Here is a 16,223-nt window from a genome sequence, read left to right on the forward strand (position 1 = left end):
CATTGAAAGATAAACAGCGTGCTTTATATTTCCAATTTTGGAAAGCTGAAGTTGAATATCTCAATAAACTCACTTTCTTACAGTCCTGCATTACTACACCATAAACTATACCTGTGCTGCTTCTTGCTGCTTCTTCAGCTGTTCCAGCATCTGTTGAAATTCTGCCTCTTTCTGCTCTGCTTCTTCAAGGGTTGCTTGGTTCTGTTCCTCGTAGGCCATGGCAACCACAGCCAGGATCAGGTTTATCAGATAGAAAGAGCCCAGAAAAATCACCAGAACAAAAAATATCATGTATGTCTTCCCAGCAGCACGAAGAGTCTGGAAATAATAATAATACATTTATAAGCAAGTATATGTTAACAGTTCTGGTTTTCATCCTGCTAAAATTCAGATAAGAAAATAGACTCTGGTCCTTTTGCATCACTGATACAAACATATTTGGTCTATTTTTCATTAATAATTTCTCACCAATTGATAAAGATTTTCCCAGAAGTCCTGAGTCATTAGCCGAAACAGTGACAAGAAAGCCCAGCTGAAGGTGTCAAAACTTGTGTAGCCATAATTGGGGTTTCTGCCAGCTTTCACACAAGTATATCCTTCTGGGCACTGCCTACAAAGACAAACTGGACATTACCTATTTAGTAATATTTTAATATTCTCACCTGGATATTAGTATACTAGTATGTGCAGCCAGAACTGCAAAATAACACATTTTGCCAGGTTTCATCATCAGGTATTGCTCTTCCTTTACTTTTCAACCAGGCAGGAGCTATACTGATACTAAATTACCTATTCACCATGCAAACACTCAGTTTACCTGACCAGTCCATTGTGCTCAGATCAAGAATACAAATCAAGAATACAGATCTTCAGCCCAGTATAAAAGTCTTTCTTATGTGAAAGCAAGTGGTCACTCAAAATAAGCCCCACTCCCACTGCACATCTGCGGAATGTGGATCTAATTTCTACATGGTGCAATAAAATGATGAAATTTGTTCTTACCCAGCATCAGAGCTATTTCCACAAAGCAGAGCATCATTTTGCCCTTCCAGAAAATAAAAATGACCTGTTTCAAAAAGAATTTAAAAAATTATAAAATTCAAAACATAGCCATTATTTCTAAAGTTTTAAGGTGATTTCTGATCCAATTTTAAGCAAGCAGTGCTATTTTCTCAGCAGGACAACAGTTTTAGAGTAAATGACTTTATGAATTTCATTAGGCACTATTGCTCACAGCACTCACTGTTAAAACACCAAAATTTACTAAAAATTCTGTCAAGTGCTCCTCCCTTCTGTGGATTCTCCCTTCTGTCTGATCACTGAACTAAGCAACGCTTTGTGAAATTATGTACAGTTGTTTATTAGAATAATTGCAATCTACCTAAAAAAATGTTCTCATAATTTCTTCAAAACTTCCTGATCAGTATTGCCAGGGGCTTCAGTTTGTGTCTCACGAGCACTAGTGACAGTTATCAAATACGTAAACCCTGCAAAAACCCACCCAGCTGCCAGGGGCTCTGATGGCCATGGGTGTGCACACACTGCAGTTGTAGCCCACTGACTGTATGAAGGCCCTGGCATACACATAAATTTAACTCAGACAAAATTACTGCAGCAGTCAAAACTTCTTAAGTAAGATTTTAAGAGCACATGACAAAATTTTTGAACACCTTAGTAAAATAAATTGGTTAAGTTCCACCAAATCACCCTGTAAGAAATCATACCAATGTCTGTACAGTAATGCCATAGTTAAAAGACATTTTAGATGGTTTAAATAAAAAAGACATTGACCTATCTCTTCTTACAAGAACAAAGAGATGAGAAAAACTTTGTGCTTATTAAGATTCATCTTGACTGTATCCTTGAGAAGTGTTTTTTTTTTCCCCTTCAAAGCAGATACCTACAGTCTTGATTTTTGGAAGAATTGTCACAGGACAAGCTTCTCCTGTAATAGCAATCTCCCATTTGGTCACAGGCACAAGGATGTTTTTTATAGAGGGTCAGACCATGTGTTACATTTCTGATGGGATCCAACAGTATTGCCTCAGGTTGTCTGTAAGGACAGGGCAGGGACAATGGTGATGGTCCTCTGAGCACCTCCCTAGCTCCAACACTTCTGAATCATAGCAGCTTCAGGATCAAGGTGGTACCTTTCTTGTTTCCTGAGATGATTTAAACCCCACATTGGATTTCTTTTCCATTTAACTGTCCTGTTAGATTCCCTTAAAATGATCTCATTTGAAAATGGGTGCAGATGAGATTCAGCTGGATTCTGCCTGTGCTGCCCAAGCCAGGCTGCTACAGGCACTAATGAGTTCTGAGACTGTGAAGGTGTCACAAGCTGCTGGCTCAGCAAGTATTGATTTGCTGCAAGAAGGGACACAGTACCTGGGCCAGCCTCATCACCCCATCCTGTGAGGAAAATTCACTATTTGGAAAAAGGAGTCTTTAAGCTGTAAGTAGACCTTGTTCAGACACTCTGCAAAGGACTCATTTTCAGTGTCCAATGATGTATCCACATCTCACAGGGAACAATCTCCAGCCCTGTGTGTGGCTGCTGTCACTCTGGGCTGGTGTGCATTGCAGAGCTGCTCTGTGCTGAAACACAGCTGTAAACAGAAAGCTGACAGGATGCTGGCCACAGCTGACCCTTAGGAAGCAAATTTTATTCTGCCTTATGTCAGCTAATTATGATTAAAACATGCTGGAGCATAGCAGCTTGCTGGGAAGAATTCAAACGTGCCTTGATGTGGTTTACATGGAGCAGTCAGTCCTGATCAGCACTGCAGCAGCTGAGCTGAACTGCTGCAGCAGCTCTGCACTCAGGTGCTGTGCTTCAGACAGAATGAGCCCTGCAAGGCTGCTGGACTTGCCAGCTGCACAGAAACCAGAGCCACACAGGCTATGTGCACTGATACACTTGGGCAAGTGCTCAAAATATTATCATAGTAGGAAAATTTTTATAACACACAAGCTGAACAGTATAAGCATGTATATAAAAAAGAAGTAAAAAAATCCCTCATTACACCAATGGTGTAAGTTTGACTGCTCTTTAATTGATTGGGAAATGGGAGAAGCTCCCTGATAGGTGAGCACCTAACTTCAAGAAAGATTAAAGCTATTTGAGTAAGCATAGGGTATAATATGAGAAACACAGAGAATAAGTGTTATTTACAAAATAGATTGTGAGATGCTTTTCTCAGAAAAAAATTGCTTATGGAAAGAAACCTCAGCTTATCTGGAGCTAAGTTTATCAGAATTCTTATCTTGGAAAAAGGGGGGGAAAAAAGAAAGTGCTTGATTCATTAATGCCAGGAATGCTTAAAGACCCTCTAAATGGTGTTTCCAAAAATGAGCTCAGTGGTAACATTAGGGCTTACATGCCTTTTTCTGCATGGTATACCCAAATAATGGCATGATAACTTCCATAATTCCTACAAAAGACACTGCCACTGCACTGCTCTGAGCTGCAGGTAAAGAACAGATTATTGCCCTGTGAAGCAGCTACGTTTTGCATCCTGTCTGCCCACCCACATGCAAAAAGAGAGCAGGAAGCTCAGGAAGCTGTGAGAAGATAATTTTTCTCTTTGAAACTGCTGGTAAGCAAGGACAACCTTATTAAATTCATAATAAGACTTGTAATTTCATTATAAATTTCGTAATACATATGAAATTCTGTAAATATACCAAAGGCAGATGTAGCCTTTCAATAAAGTACTTCCTGGAACAAATTCAATTGAGCTTTATTTTCAGGGGGCTTCAGGTCTTCTTTAAATCAAATGAAATCAGAACTTCAGTTTATAAAATCTTTGTTAAAAAGTCAGGAAATTAAGTTTGGCCTTGAAGTCTAGGCCTTCATTAGGAGACTGCTTAGACTGTCATACCCCATAGCATGGGATCTCCATGAATTCACATGTTTAAGTAAATCGAGTTTCACAGAAAGATTGGTTTAAGAAATTCAAATTATAATCCATCATAGTCATTGATTAGCTGTGTGATCACGGTTAGAAGCTGTCTCACTTCTACTCAAAATTTTTCTGGCTTTGACTCGCAGCTGTTGAACCTGTTATATCTCTGCTAGATCAAAGATATGTCTACGATGAAAATTCTGTTCCCCATGGATTTTTTTTTCAACTGTGATCAAATCACCCCTTAAACCTTCTCTTTGATATGCTAAGCAGGCTGAGATCCTGGTCTATCTTGGTATAAAGCAAGTTTTCCAACCCTTTAATCATTCTGCTCTTTTTTGAACTTCCTCCATTTTTTTCAACTTTCTATCTAAATTGAACTTTATATAGTATTCCAGTAGCAACTGCAGTAATGCTAAATCCAGGGGTAATTCTGTCTTCCTGGTCAATCATTTATTTATGTGAACAGGATATTATTTAGCTTTTTGGCTGCAGACTTTTAGCCTTAATTAGTCAGTCCTGGCTGCCCTGGAGTGCCTTCGGTGTCTCAGCCTCTATATTGTTCCAACTGCATTTCTCTATCCTGCCTTTCAGTTTCCCTGCAGCCTTGCACATAAGCTGCTGGAGCAGTGTTTTCCAGAGCCTCTGTGGCACTATTTTTCCTGTATCCTCATGTTGTTCTTCATATCACTTTTATTCTCATGACATGACACTTGCAAACACGCTATTGCCACAGCAGGTGCTCACAGGAAGGAAGTGTTTCTGGTGTGAGATTCACCTTTTTTTCTCCTCCTTTTTTCTATTCCTTGCTTGTGGCTTTATATTAAGTGACCTAATATCATGCTTAAAAGCCAGGCAGCCATGCAGCACCCACTCTGATCAAAGGGCACTCCAATTAGTGCTAATAGCATGGTAAGAAGGAGCAAGCTGTAGGGAATTTGAGGAGATGGTAATGAAAATCACTGAGATGCTGTGGGAAAAGTGTTGTGGTTACTGCTGAACTGGAAAGGGTACCCAAGTGAGAAGACTCACCTGGAGACCCCATGACTTCTCTTTGCAGCTGGTCACTGTAATATCTTTTCCTTTTGTATCCCTCTCTCCCGTTTAGTTCTTAATTTACATCTACAGTCTCTATGCAAACCTGTCTCACAACATGAACTGTGTGCATTGAATTTTAAGACTTTTCTGTCTCAGGGGAGATGAGAATTTGGCAGATGGAGTTGACAAAAAAAGCTATTCCAAGTAGCAAGACCATGTTCCTTGTTCCCTCTTCCATGCAGGCCTTTAGAGCAGACGTAGGAGAGAGAAAATAGTGCTCCTGCTCTGTCTTAAGAAAATGTATCATCCCTTCCCCCCCTCCTTCTAAGAACTGGGTCAGCCACAAACCACTTCAGTGAGAATTCTGCAGACAATACTTACTTTCATCTTCAATGTACCCCTTCCAGTCAAACACAGTCACTGTTGAATTAAGCAATGTACCATTTTCACCTATGGTGCTGTTCAGCTGGGAAGTAATATTTGTTTCCAAAGTAAAATTTTCTGGAGGCCACTGCAGGCATTTGTTCCTCAGGTTGCCCATGAACAGCTGCAGCCCTATCAGTGCAAATACACTCAGACAAAACACAGTCAGGATCATCACATCTGAGAGCTTCTTCACAGACTGAATCAGGGCTCCTACAATCGTCTTCAGGCCTGCAAATGGAAAGGAGTTTTTATTCTGATGTTGGAAACTTTTTCAAAGCACAAAAATTACAATGTCTCCCAGAAAAGTTACAGATTTCATGCAGAAGCCCAAATACATGATTGTAATGTCTGTGAAACAACATTTTTGTGAAGAGCTTTTTCACTTGTGAAAATGAATAAACAGCTGAAATTTATGTCCACTTGGAACTGTGAATGGAATGAGTTGCATATATTTCAAAACAACTTGTTTCGATGATAAAACAAGCAATTATTTTTTATTCATGCTGTACACTGATCTCACGTAAACATCTTCTTTCTTTTCATTTGTCAATACATCTTGCTCCAAACCTTTACTACTATCAGTTTTATAACATACTAGATTTAGAAGACAGTAGTAAAAAGCCTGTTCAACAATAAATAGGATTCAAATTTAATGCTATAAAACTGGAAATGGTTTGGAAAATTGTAGCTTTTTAAGATAATAAATCCCCCATGCAACACCCATGCTATTCTTTATTATCTTATTTCTTCATCATCTTAGTAAGTCAACACTTCAAACAGTTTTATTTTTCAGACACAGATATTCACAAAAAATACCACATAACATCATGTAGGTAGGATACACATGGGTAAGAAAACTTTGGGGTTACTAATACTCATTGAATGTGGAGAAGAAAGCTTGACGTCATACGATGCAAACCACACACACTGTGTACTGCAATGTCTCATGCAAGCATCTGTTAAACTCAAAGGCTGATTTCAGAAGGAAAGTGCTCATTTTCAAAAGCAATGAATCAGAGATTTCAGTGAACCCTGATATCTTCTGATTCCTGCTTTTTTTGTGGAAAGAAATAAGGCTTATATTTTAAAAATATGAATTCTGTTTTGGTGAATTAAAGTCAGCCTCAGTGTTTAACCTCGCTCTCACCTGGAATGACTGATATTGTTTTCAAAGCTCGGAGAACTCTGAATGTTCTCAACGCTGAGACATTGCCCAGGTCCACAAACTCTGTCACATATCTGTAATAGGGGAGTTCACACACAAACACAATGACAGGATAAAAAGGAACAGTTGGGAGGTAAAAGGGGCCTAACACCTTACACCAACTACTTCTTACCTGGAATTACAGAAATAGTTTTCAAAGCTCTCAATACTCTGAAAGTTCGAAGAGCTGAAACATTGCCTAGGTTTACAAATTCTGTTACATACCTGTAGGATTAAATCACAGTTATTCAGAATTTAGGCAAAGTTTATGCTACTTACTTGGGTCTTTCATCAAGACCTCTTTGGCGTTTTTAGCAAAAACTTAAACAGCAACAGTCAGAGGTTTACCTTTCACTGCAGATTGCCTTGCATTAATATACTTTCAGAGCCTTCAGCTAAATTAAATGTCTCTGAAGTGAATCGCACTGATTTTACTTTGAAAGCCTAAAATTTATCTAGACTAGATTGGTAAGTTTGGAGAATGAAGTCAAAGGGAAGCTCCTTTTCTGCTCAGGAAAAAAAAAAAAAGCAGGACATGAAATTAGCCTCTCTAATACTAGCTGTACTAATGGCTTCTGCAGTATTTATGTTTACATCAAAATATGCATTTTTTAAAGTGAAAATTGTTTTAGACAAAAGTAAGTCCATAAAAGAATTTCCATTTAAAAAAATTGGTATGTATTGATACTAATTTCATGCCCTTTTTGCCCTTCTCTTTCCAAGAAAAAGCAAAAAACAAGAACTTACGCAAAGGTAATGACAGTGAAATCAAGCCAGTTCCATGGATCTCGAAGAAAAGTAAAATCTTCTAAGCAAAAGCCCCTTGCAATGATTTTTATTAGTGACTCAAATGTGTAAATGCCAGTGAAAGTATACCTGAAAAATATAGGAAAAGTTAATGAAAATAAGTAGCAATATTTTACATTGGTATTCTGACAGAAATGTGATCAAATGAAAGAGTTTTTTATTTCACAGCCAGATAAGAAATACAGTAAATAAGCAATTTCTTCTAAAATGCATTATATTAATCAGAGACACTTGCGTATTGACATGCATTAGTTGTGCCGTTGAAGCACAGCAGTCCTGATCTTGTACATGAATAAAAATAAATAAATCCATCAAATAAATAAGAGATAAGTTTATAGGTGACATTGAGTTTAAAAGTATGCACTACTAGGTCCTTTACTGTTAAGTGAGAAAGCTGTGAGTGTAAGTTACTGGATACTGAGTCACCAAGATGTGAAACACCTGGTATTGGCTCTAAGGAGGGAAGGATGCAAGTGTGCACTGAATTCTCATTCTCACTTTAGTCATACTTTTGCTTGTATGCTGCTCTTAACTGACATGAACACTGAAGTGCCCATGGTTCTGCTAGGAATGCAATGGTGTAAGGAAGGGTGAAAACAGTGGGTAGGTGTTAAACCATGGAGAAAACTAGTGGAATCTCTATCTTTAAACTATTTTCATGGTTTTTTTTACCCAGTTGTTCTACTAGAATGAGATTCAAATAATTATTCAACATTTCTGCATAGTTCAGACAGGAAATAGTCATAGTGCCTCACAATAGCTCCTGCTAGCACATCTTGCACTGCAGTTACTGGCATGGTAACTCCTAGAGGAACAGACAAAGATATATTGAAATAATGTGCAACTTACTCTACATTCTTTGTCCAGTCTGGAGGGTTACTCATGGTCATAAATACGCAGTTGGTCAAAATAGTGCACATGATAAGCATGCTGAATAATGTAGGTACAGTTAAGGAAAACACAGTAGCTATTCACACAAGATCACATCAGTCATGGGTTAAGTACAGTAAAATGCTGCCACTTTCACCAAACTTTTTGGCTTTGGTAAACACTGACATACACTTTGTTTTACCTCCGTTTTTCACTTTAGTACATTAGACTTTAATATTGGTCTCGATTTGTTGACACTCTGATGTTGCTTTGCTGGTGTCCTGATGTTTTGTTTTCAGCTGGTCCTGAAAGGAGATGGCTCTCACACCATGGGAGGTAACATGAGTTGAGCAACTGCCAAAACCAAAATAACTCTCAGGAATATACAGTTTGCCTTAAGTACTTGGAATGACTGAATAAGTGTTAGTCTTTTATTTCTACAGGCTTGGCACTAAAGAACTGGCATATGCAAGGGAAAAAAGTTTCCTCTATTTAGCCAGAGTCAGAACTGAGCCGAGTCAGTACCCAGCACAGCCAGTCTACTGAAAACACAGAATAAAACATAGAATTAAGTTTTTAATTGCTGAAGTGAGTGCATTCCATGTTTCCCTAACACCAGCTTAATGCTTCAATCAGTGAAACAGAAATCCATAGAAAGCTCAGAGATTAACATGAATAGTTTTCTAGTATTACTTTTGGTCTCTCTCAAAACCCAGCAAAATCAGTGCATCTGTTTCTACTAATGCTGTAATTCGAAAATGCTTCAATAGCTGCGTCTATTGCTTGAAAATCACAGAAAACTAGTGAAGATTAGAATGAAATTAATTTTTATTTGATGTTCCAGCAAGGAACATTTAGGCACTCTGGGACTATGAAACCCAGACTAACAGCTGGTTCTAGGGAGGTGGGACAATCCACTAGGGCTTCATGACATTCAATGCAATGTTCTGTGTTCACCAGATCCCCTCCTCTTCAGACAGCACAGTTCTTCCTTTTCTGTGTCAATAACCTCAATTCAAACGTTTGGAAATACTGAAGTAACCAAACTAGACAAAAGCCTGGCTCAAAATGGCCACATGATGGCAGCAAAAAATAAGCGCTGCTACACATTTCTACCAAACGGTTAACTTCTTTTTCCTCTAGTCATCTCTCTAAATTATGTATTCCTTAAAAGTCCTTGCATCACCATATCTGGCAAAGAAAATAGTTCAAACTAAAGGAAGCTCTTTACAGCTAAACTGGTATCTGAGAGCCCAGGATTTAAATTTTTTTAATCAAGAAGATAGCATTTGGTTGTTTGGGGTAAACTTTTAAACCATCAAGAAAAACAAAATGAAAAAAGAAAAATAGCACCACGATCTAAACTTCTCAGAAAATTGCTGCAATCCTTAAGATCCTTGCTTAGAGCAGCTGAAAATTAGAACTTTAGCATAACTTTTCAATAAACACTCAAATCAAGGGGAAGGAAGTAGCTGCCTGATTCCCACAGACAGAGGTGTGCCCTTTGCCTCAATGGCTGATTCAGCAGTGGACATTTTGGTATATTTCAGGAAGTGCCTTAACTAGTTTTGAAGATTATGCTGCTATACATACTCTGTAGAGTAAAACTCGTTTAGTGCCTTTGAATAAATTATTAGAATGCCTTACAGTGTTTGTTTGTCACCACAATCCACAGACTGGTCTACAGAGCCTGTTTTAACTAAATTAGGAAATTCCTTTTAATATAGAGAATCCATTTTGAATCCAAGTTGGAGATGCATGGCTGCAGTTTCAGTTGTCTCATGAAAGAGTCAGAGAAGTGCAATGTGCTCTGAGGAGAGCTGAGGTTTTACCCCTGTGCAGTGTGCTGGGTGCTTACAGCTCAGTACCATGGTACCACTCATCACAAGGGCACAGGCAGGTCCTTGCACATTGCTCACTCTTTACAAAACCTGGCACATCTGGGAGCCAAAAGTGGCCAAAGTGCTGTTCACTCTGAAAGGGAGCAGATGCTCCCTATGGGCTAAAATACTTAGAAATACAGACTGACCATTTCTCCTCTGGGAATCTCAAACTAACTGACACATTCAATGTCTGGGCATCTCTCCTGTCCTATCCCACATTTTGAGTGATCGATTTACAAGCTCAATATTCCCTTTATTTACTATTTTGTGTTCTATACAATTCAACTATACACATAGAGAAAAAAAATCTGATCTATGATGACTCCTTCATGGAAATGCGCTGTCTTTTTTCCATACAGGCATGCAGAGGCACCACACAGCCTCAAGCTAATCTATTACAGGAGCAGCTGAAGTCTCTTCTTGACTGTGTGGATTGGTGGAAGATGAAAAAATTGGGAAAAAAACCAAATATTGCCAACTGGTTTCACAGATACTGTCTGGCAATCAGGCCACACTGAGGAATACTGTAATTTAGGCTTCCAGAGCCTTGCACAGGAGCACTTACACATTTTCTCTAGAGCACCTCCCCAGTTCTTTCTAACAGAAATCTCTAACACTCTGCAGCTCCAAACACTGCCACCTCCCTTTTTTTGACTGCTCAACACTCTACTTATTCTCGCCTAATTTTTCCTATTAAAAGCCTGGCCATCTCCCATCACTCACGTGCTGCCTCCTCAGTTCCATGTTCTACCTTAAGTCTAGTCAGGCAGACAAAAGGGAAGAGGGAAAAAAAAAAAGCAGACTACCAGAAGATGAGTCAGCAGAGAGAAACTGATGCTGTTACCAGTTTCTGTATTCAGTATTGTAATAGCTACTGGCAGTGAGAATAATTGCAGGGAAAGTCTGGGAGCCCTGGAAAGAGACCCACTCTGTTTCTCTGCAGGGCAGCAACATCTGCTCAAGTGTCTGAGCACATGTGATGAGAGCACCTGTACAGAGGTTCAGAGGATTTGGAGGACAGACAGGTGACAGTTTTCTAACCAATGTGCTAGTTCCATTGTGCTCAACACTTGTCTTTAATCACACTGAAAGTTAAAGGCACATTTCTGTTACAAAGGCCAAAATGCCAAACACCTGACACAAAATGTGGAGGAAATAGAGTTTGTCTATAAAAATCAGAGGATTATTGAAAATAATTATCAATTTTACCCCTCATCTTTTTTATGTAGGTAGCTAATCTTGTATAAATAGCTGAGATTTGAATTGTAAAAAGGAACATATTTAATGGTTCTTAGTTAAAACACTTCAATATTTGCAGTGTTTGTACTATACTGAATAATATTTAAAAAATAGAAAATTACAGAACCTGCACATCTATTCTTATGTTTTAAATTAAATAAAACCAATCCTATGCCTATATCAAAGATAAAAATAGCTCCTGCAATAGTTAGCTGGTTGTAAGAAGAACTCAGACCATATACTGAAAGAAAACCTCTTCCTATGATAGAGTTAAATTACCTGATCAGTTCATAGATGGAAAGAAAAATACTAAAATTACACATTGTCTATTGGAATTTCCTTTGTTCTTACTGTCATCAAGACCAGCTGGATACTCTTTGAAGACAATTAGCAGAACTTAAAACCAAGACCAAACTCAGCAACCAATATGCCAGTGAAAAGCATTGCCCACAGCTCAGCCGGATGCAATGTTGGAAGGTACTGCAAACCAGTGTCATGTGAAGGAATGAGCATTCATTGGAGGCTGCAATCTGACAGAATCTGGCTGTGTTTTCTCACCATCACCACCACCATGTCTGTAGGTCTCTGTCAACTCCCTTAGCTACTGTCCCCAAATGCTCCCTAACTCCTCTCCAGCCTGACACCTTACCCTTCTCTCAAGCTGCTTTAACTTCCCAGAGCTCAGAGAAAAGGGTGCTCTGAGCCAGCTGCCATCAGCCTTGTTTCTTACTTTTTCCAAAGACTTAGAAAATTCTGCCAGCAGTCTCTACTAATAAGGCTTCTGCCTTTCACTATTTGTTCAACGTTAAAAGTCATCCTGTCACACTGAAATTTTCATTTGGTAACTACATTTCTCAGTCCTGAGGTTCTGCAAAAAAACCAACTGCACCAAAACATCTCCCACTAGAAATTCCCATCAATTTGTTAGGACCACCAGGCAGCACTCCCCCATGTCAGTCTAAAGCTTTTCCTTGTGCACCATCCCATCAGTTATGGTCCCCCAGTCTGTCCACCATCTGCATGTGCAGATGCTTTGCAAACTGCCTGCAGAAATGCTGCCTGTGCTTTCTGGCAATGCATGAAATTTGGCAGAGGCTTATGGTGCAGCTGGGAGGGTTTGGGAATGTGAGAACCAGCCTGCACAAGGCAGGCTTCAGGCACACTGCTGCAGCACACCTTGAGGGCAGCCCCAGAAGGACCCTGCCCTTTCTTTATGATGAAATCATTATCTGTTTTCGTCATTTCATTTTGAACAACCACTGAAAAAGGATATGAATGTACCAAAATTTTAATAGCTATTTTTCTAAGAGGGTTGAAGGGTGTTAAAATGTACAGGGCAGAGGTGGCACTGAATCGGAAGATTGCCTTCCCTTTATTCAATACTATAAAGGTCTGGAAAAGAGAAAGAAAAGACATTTGATCAGAGTTTATTCACTGTAGATTCTCATTTAAAAACTGTTACAAGTAAGCAATCACCAAAATTGTAAATTTTTGAACAGTCAATACAAAAAACCATGAATAATTTTTCAGATAAAGATTATTTCCAGTACTTACCTGATGATTCTAACATATGAAAATGCAATAAATTCAATTCATTACTTTTTTGTTTTACTTCTTTAAACAAACTCAGTAAATATTCCTTTTCATGAATTTCTTGTAAATAAAGATGCATAAATTATTAACTGAAATTGTAATTTTATTTATGTTTTCCCCCAGAAATCTCTCACTGCTTGAAACAGTACAAGCAGGATGTGGTGGTGTATCCCACCCTATTTGTGGGCTTTATTTCATCTTACTAACTAGGAATCCTTCTGGAAACTGATTTATTAGGCTATTCACTTGTTTGATTTTTGGGGTTTTGTGCTAAGGAGAGACGGAAATAGCAGTAACACATCCAGCCATATTTAGGTAGGTCTCTGAGTACTGGAAATCTGAATATACCTTACTGGAGGAGAGCAAGAGACAATCCCAAATGATCCTCTTCCACAATTGTGGTTTTCAGCTGTGAAAATTTCTCAGAAAACACATTTTTTAAAAAATGAGCTTTTAATAACTATGGAGCTAATCAAACTTAGAGGAACTTGCAGGCATTCAAGCCTTACTTCAGAGGATTGTAGAAGACTCTGTAGGTTAAATGTCTCAAATAAATCCATGAGTCAAAGATAAACAGTGTTAGAGCAAACCCTGCAAATACTGCTTCTCTTCCACTGTAGGATATCATAGCTGCTCCTGCCCTAACAAAAAAATGTGGGCTGTCGGGTTCTTTTGTGTCACTAAGGTGCTCTTCAACTGCAAGATCAATCAGAAGAGAATCAAAAACAGTGCAGAGGAAGGAAGATTCAGTAACTCAGAAGAAATCTGCATCCAGTGAAAGGGATGATGCAAGAATAATAACCTAAATTCAAACTAAATTAAAGGAAAATATCTTAAATAACTCTTTTCCTTGTTTGTTTTGTCCATTGTCAGAGTTGCATATTTTGCACATAAGCTATGAGAAAGCCTCCCTGATTTTTTTTTAAGTTGCAGATGAAATGAGCTGTAAGCTAGAGTTCCAGTGGAAGTGTAGACAAGGGTATGTTGGTTTCCTCTGGTGTCCATGACATCAAGTATTGCTTCAAGACTGTAAGCAGTGAACTACAGGACTATTTCCAGGAAGGCTGGCAGGCAGGGCAAATATGCCAAGGAGGTTCAAGGAGGACAATGCTTCAGTCTGCTGAGATTTGGAAAGTTTAGAATATATGGACTGTGAAGTACAGATACAAATGTCTGGGAGCACACAGGAAGTGGAGAGAGATGTGGAGATGGGGCTTTACTGAAGGCAGAGGAGAAGCAAGGACTAAACTGTGAGCAAAAGCTGCTCCAGTCCCAGTGGCTTCTTCCCTGAGCTGTCCCCCCATGACAGCTCTACACAGAACACCTTCTCCTACAAACCAAGCCCCCTAGGAGGAAGGGACACTTCCAGGCAGACTTTACACTGTCTTGAGTACAAACTCAAAATGTGTAGGAATGTATAAGATATGTATATGATTTCCCACTTCTGCACAGAAATGGAGAAACTGCATGTGAAGCTGAGGACAGCCTGAGCTAATGTTTCCAAATTACACATCCAGTCTGGCCTTACAGGTAACAGCCTGCAGGTGACCTGACCTTACATGAAGCTTTCATTTCAACTACTGAAGCAACCAACCAGATGAATGACTTTTTGGCACAATGTTTTAAAGCCTCACACCCCCAGGGGGAAGGTGAATTTCCTCTGCCAGGTCTGTCCCCAGCCCCCAGGACTCACATCTCGGATGCCTCCAGCTCATGCTCTTTTTTGTAGTTATGAGGCAGTTGACAAAATGCATTAAAAATCACACTTCCTACTAACTCTGTATTTAAGACTACTGCAACTTCATTTAGTCAACCTACATTTTTAAAAAAATCTTTGAACACAAGTATATTAAACATACATCTACTTTCTATCATGCCTTATGGAAAATAACAGCAGGCTGGCACAGTTCCAGTCTGAGTTGGAAGCTGCTGCTATTTTAGCTGTTCTACTTTCTGCTGCCCTGCATAAGCAGAACCAACAAGACATAAATTCCCTACCTCAGTTTTAATTTTTCACTCAAAGCATCTTTGTGACTTGGGCTTTCAGAATGACTTTGTTGGTCCTCTAAATTCTAGCCTTAAATATGAATTAAAACTGTACCTTATTTCTGAAGGAGAATTTTCACTAAAAAGGTAGGAGGTAGGAGCTGATATGCCCTATGTAAGCTCCCTGCTATGCTTGCTCAATCTCACTCCACACTCAACCCAGATGCAAGCCAATGTGTAGGCAGTGTGGATGAACATGAAGGATTGTACCCAAAGCTGTCAGGACAAAGTAGGCATACACTAAGAAAAGCTAGATAAATTCTAAATAAATTGTAACATGAATGCTTTTATATGAAGGATTATGTATAGATTTCAGGCCTTATGTTTTATTCATTTATATAAAGGCACAAAACTGACTCACACTCAAAGTGAGTGCAAATATAAATTCAGAGTTCCCTGAAAGGAAGTCCCTGATTTGCTGCTTTTTCATCTGTAACCTAAAACCCAATCCATCTTCTGCCATATTGAAATAGAGCCAGAAACTGAATTCCTAGCAGGGCAAAGGAGGAGGAGGAGGAGGAGTGTTTTGAGAAGATGTAGCTAAGAGAGAAGAGTCAACACTGAATAAAGATAAGGTCTCTGAGAACCTCTTGGGATAAGGAGTTCCCAAAACCTTATTTCTCCTCTCCTTCCTCCTAGTTAGCTTTAAATGTAGTTTCTGGAAGGCTACATTTAGTGCAATTTGTGTTACCCCACTGCATTCCCACCTTCTGAAAGACAGGAGCAGATACAACATTGAGCTGGGTCCTCAGCATCTCTGGAACAGCTTCTGCAGCAGCTAGAACAGGACACTCATGGCAGAGGAGAAGTTTCCATTGCTTGGGTTTGTGGTTATCTTTTGAAATAATGTTTTCTAGCAAGTCTTTTTTTTGCTTTACTAGAACTTTCCACTTAAAAATTATTTCACAGCTGTGAAAATATCCAGAACCACTAGTGCATTCACCTTTGCTGGTGTAATAAATTGAAGCAATTCTAAAGAACCTTTTTGGGTTTTTTGCAACCCAAGACACATCTGGGAAACCCAGGAGTTAGTGATTTGATCAGATTAGAGACTGGTATCAAATGCCAGGAGAAAAGGAGGCATCTTTGCTGACAGACATCATTCAGATCCTTCTGGCAAGAGGCAGGGCATGGAGTGGAAATAAACAATGTTATAGCTCTATGACAGCAGGAGGAAAGTAAAGTTTTGCCCACTTTAGTTCCACCTAT

General features: G+C 39.0%; 1 protein-coding gene across 10 annotated transcripts in view; it reads right to left on the reverse strand.

The window, feature by feature from the left end:
- Positions 1-16,223, reverse strand: part of LOC103814404 (sodium channel protein type 1 subunit alpha) — a 59,939-nt gene that overhangs the window by 40,261 nt on the left and 3,455 nt on the right. For 5 of the 10 annotated variants that reach the window (XM_030240751.2, XM_050977030.1, XM_050977027.1 and 2 more), the window contains exons 2-9: positions 12,649-12,767; positions 8,233-8,322; positions 7,324-7,452; positions 6,520-6,611; positions 5,328-5,600; positions 1,003-1,066; positions 469-610; positions 112-318 (exon numbers count right to left, since the gene is read on the reverse strand). In XM_030240751.2, the coding sequence (XP_030096611.1) occupies positions 112-318; positions 469-610; positions 1,003-1,066; positions 5,328-5,600; positions 6,520-6,611; positions 7,324-7,452; positions 8,233-8,322; positions 12,649-12,767 (1,116 nt within the window). Of the gene's footprint in view, positions 1-111; positions 319-468; positions 611-1,002; positions 1,067-5,327; positions 5,601-6,519; positions 6,612-6,709; positions 6,802-7,323; positions 7,453-8,232; positions 8,323-12,648; positions 12,768-16,223 lie in introns of all 10 variants that reach the window. The other 5 variants (XM_050977031.1, XM_050977029.1, XM_030240758.2 and 2 more) reach the window with 2 other exon arrangements.

This window comes from Serinus canaria, chromosome 7, assembly GCF_022539315.1.
Source record: "Serinus canaria isolate serCan28SL12 chromosome 7, serCan2020, whole genome shotgun sequence".
Classification (NCBI taxonomy): domain Eukaryota; kingdom Metazoa; phylum Chordata; class Aves; order Passeriformes; family Fringillidae; genus Serinus; species Serinus canaria.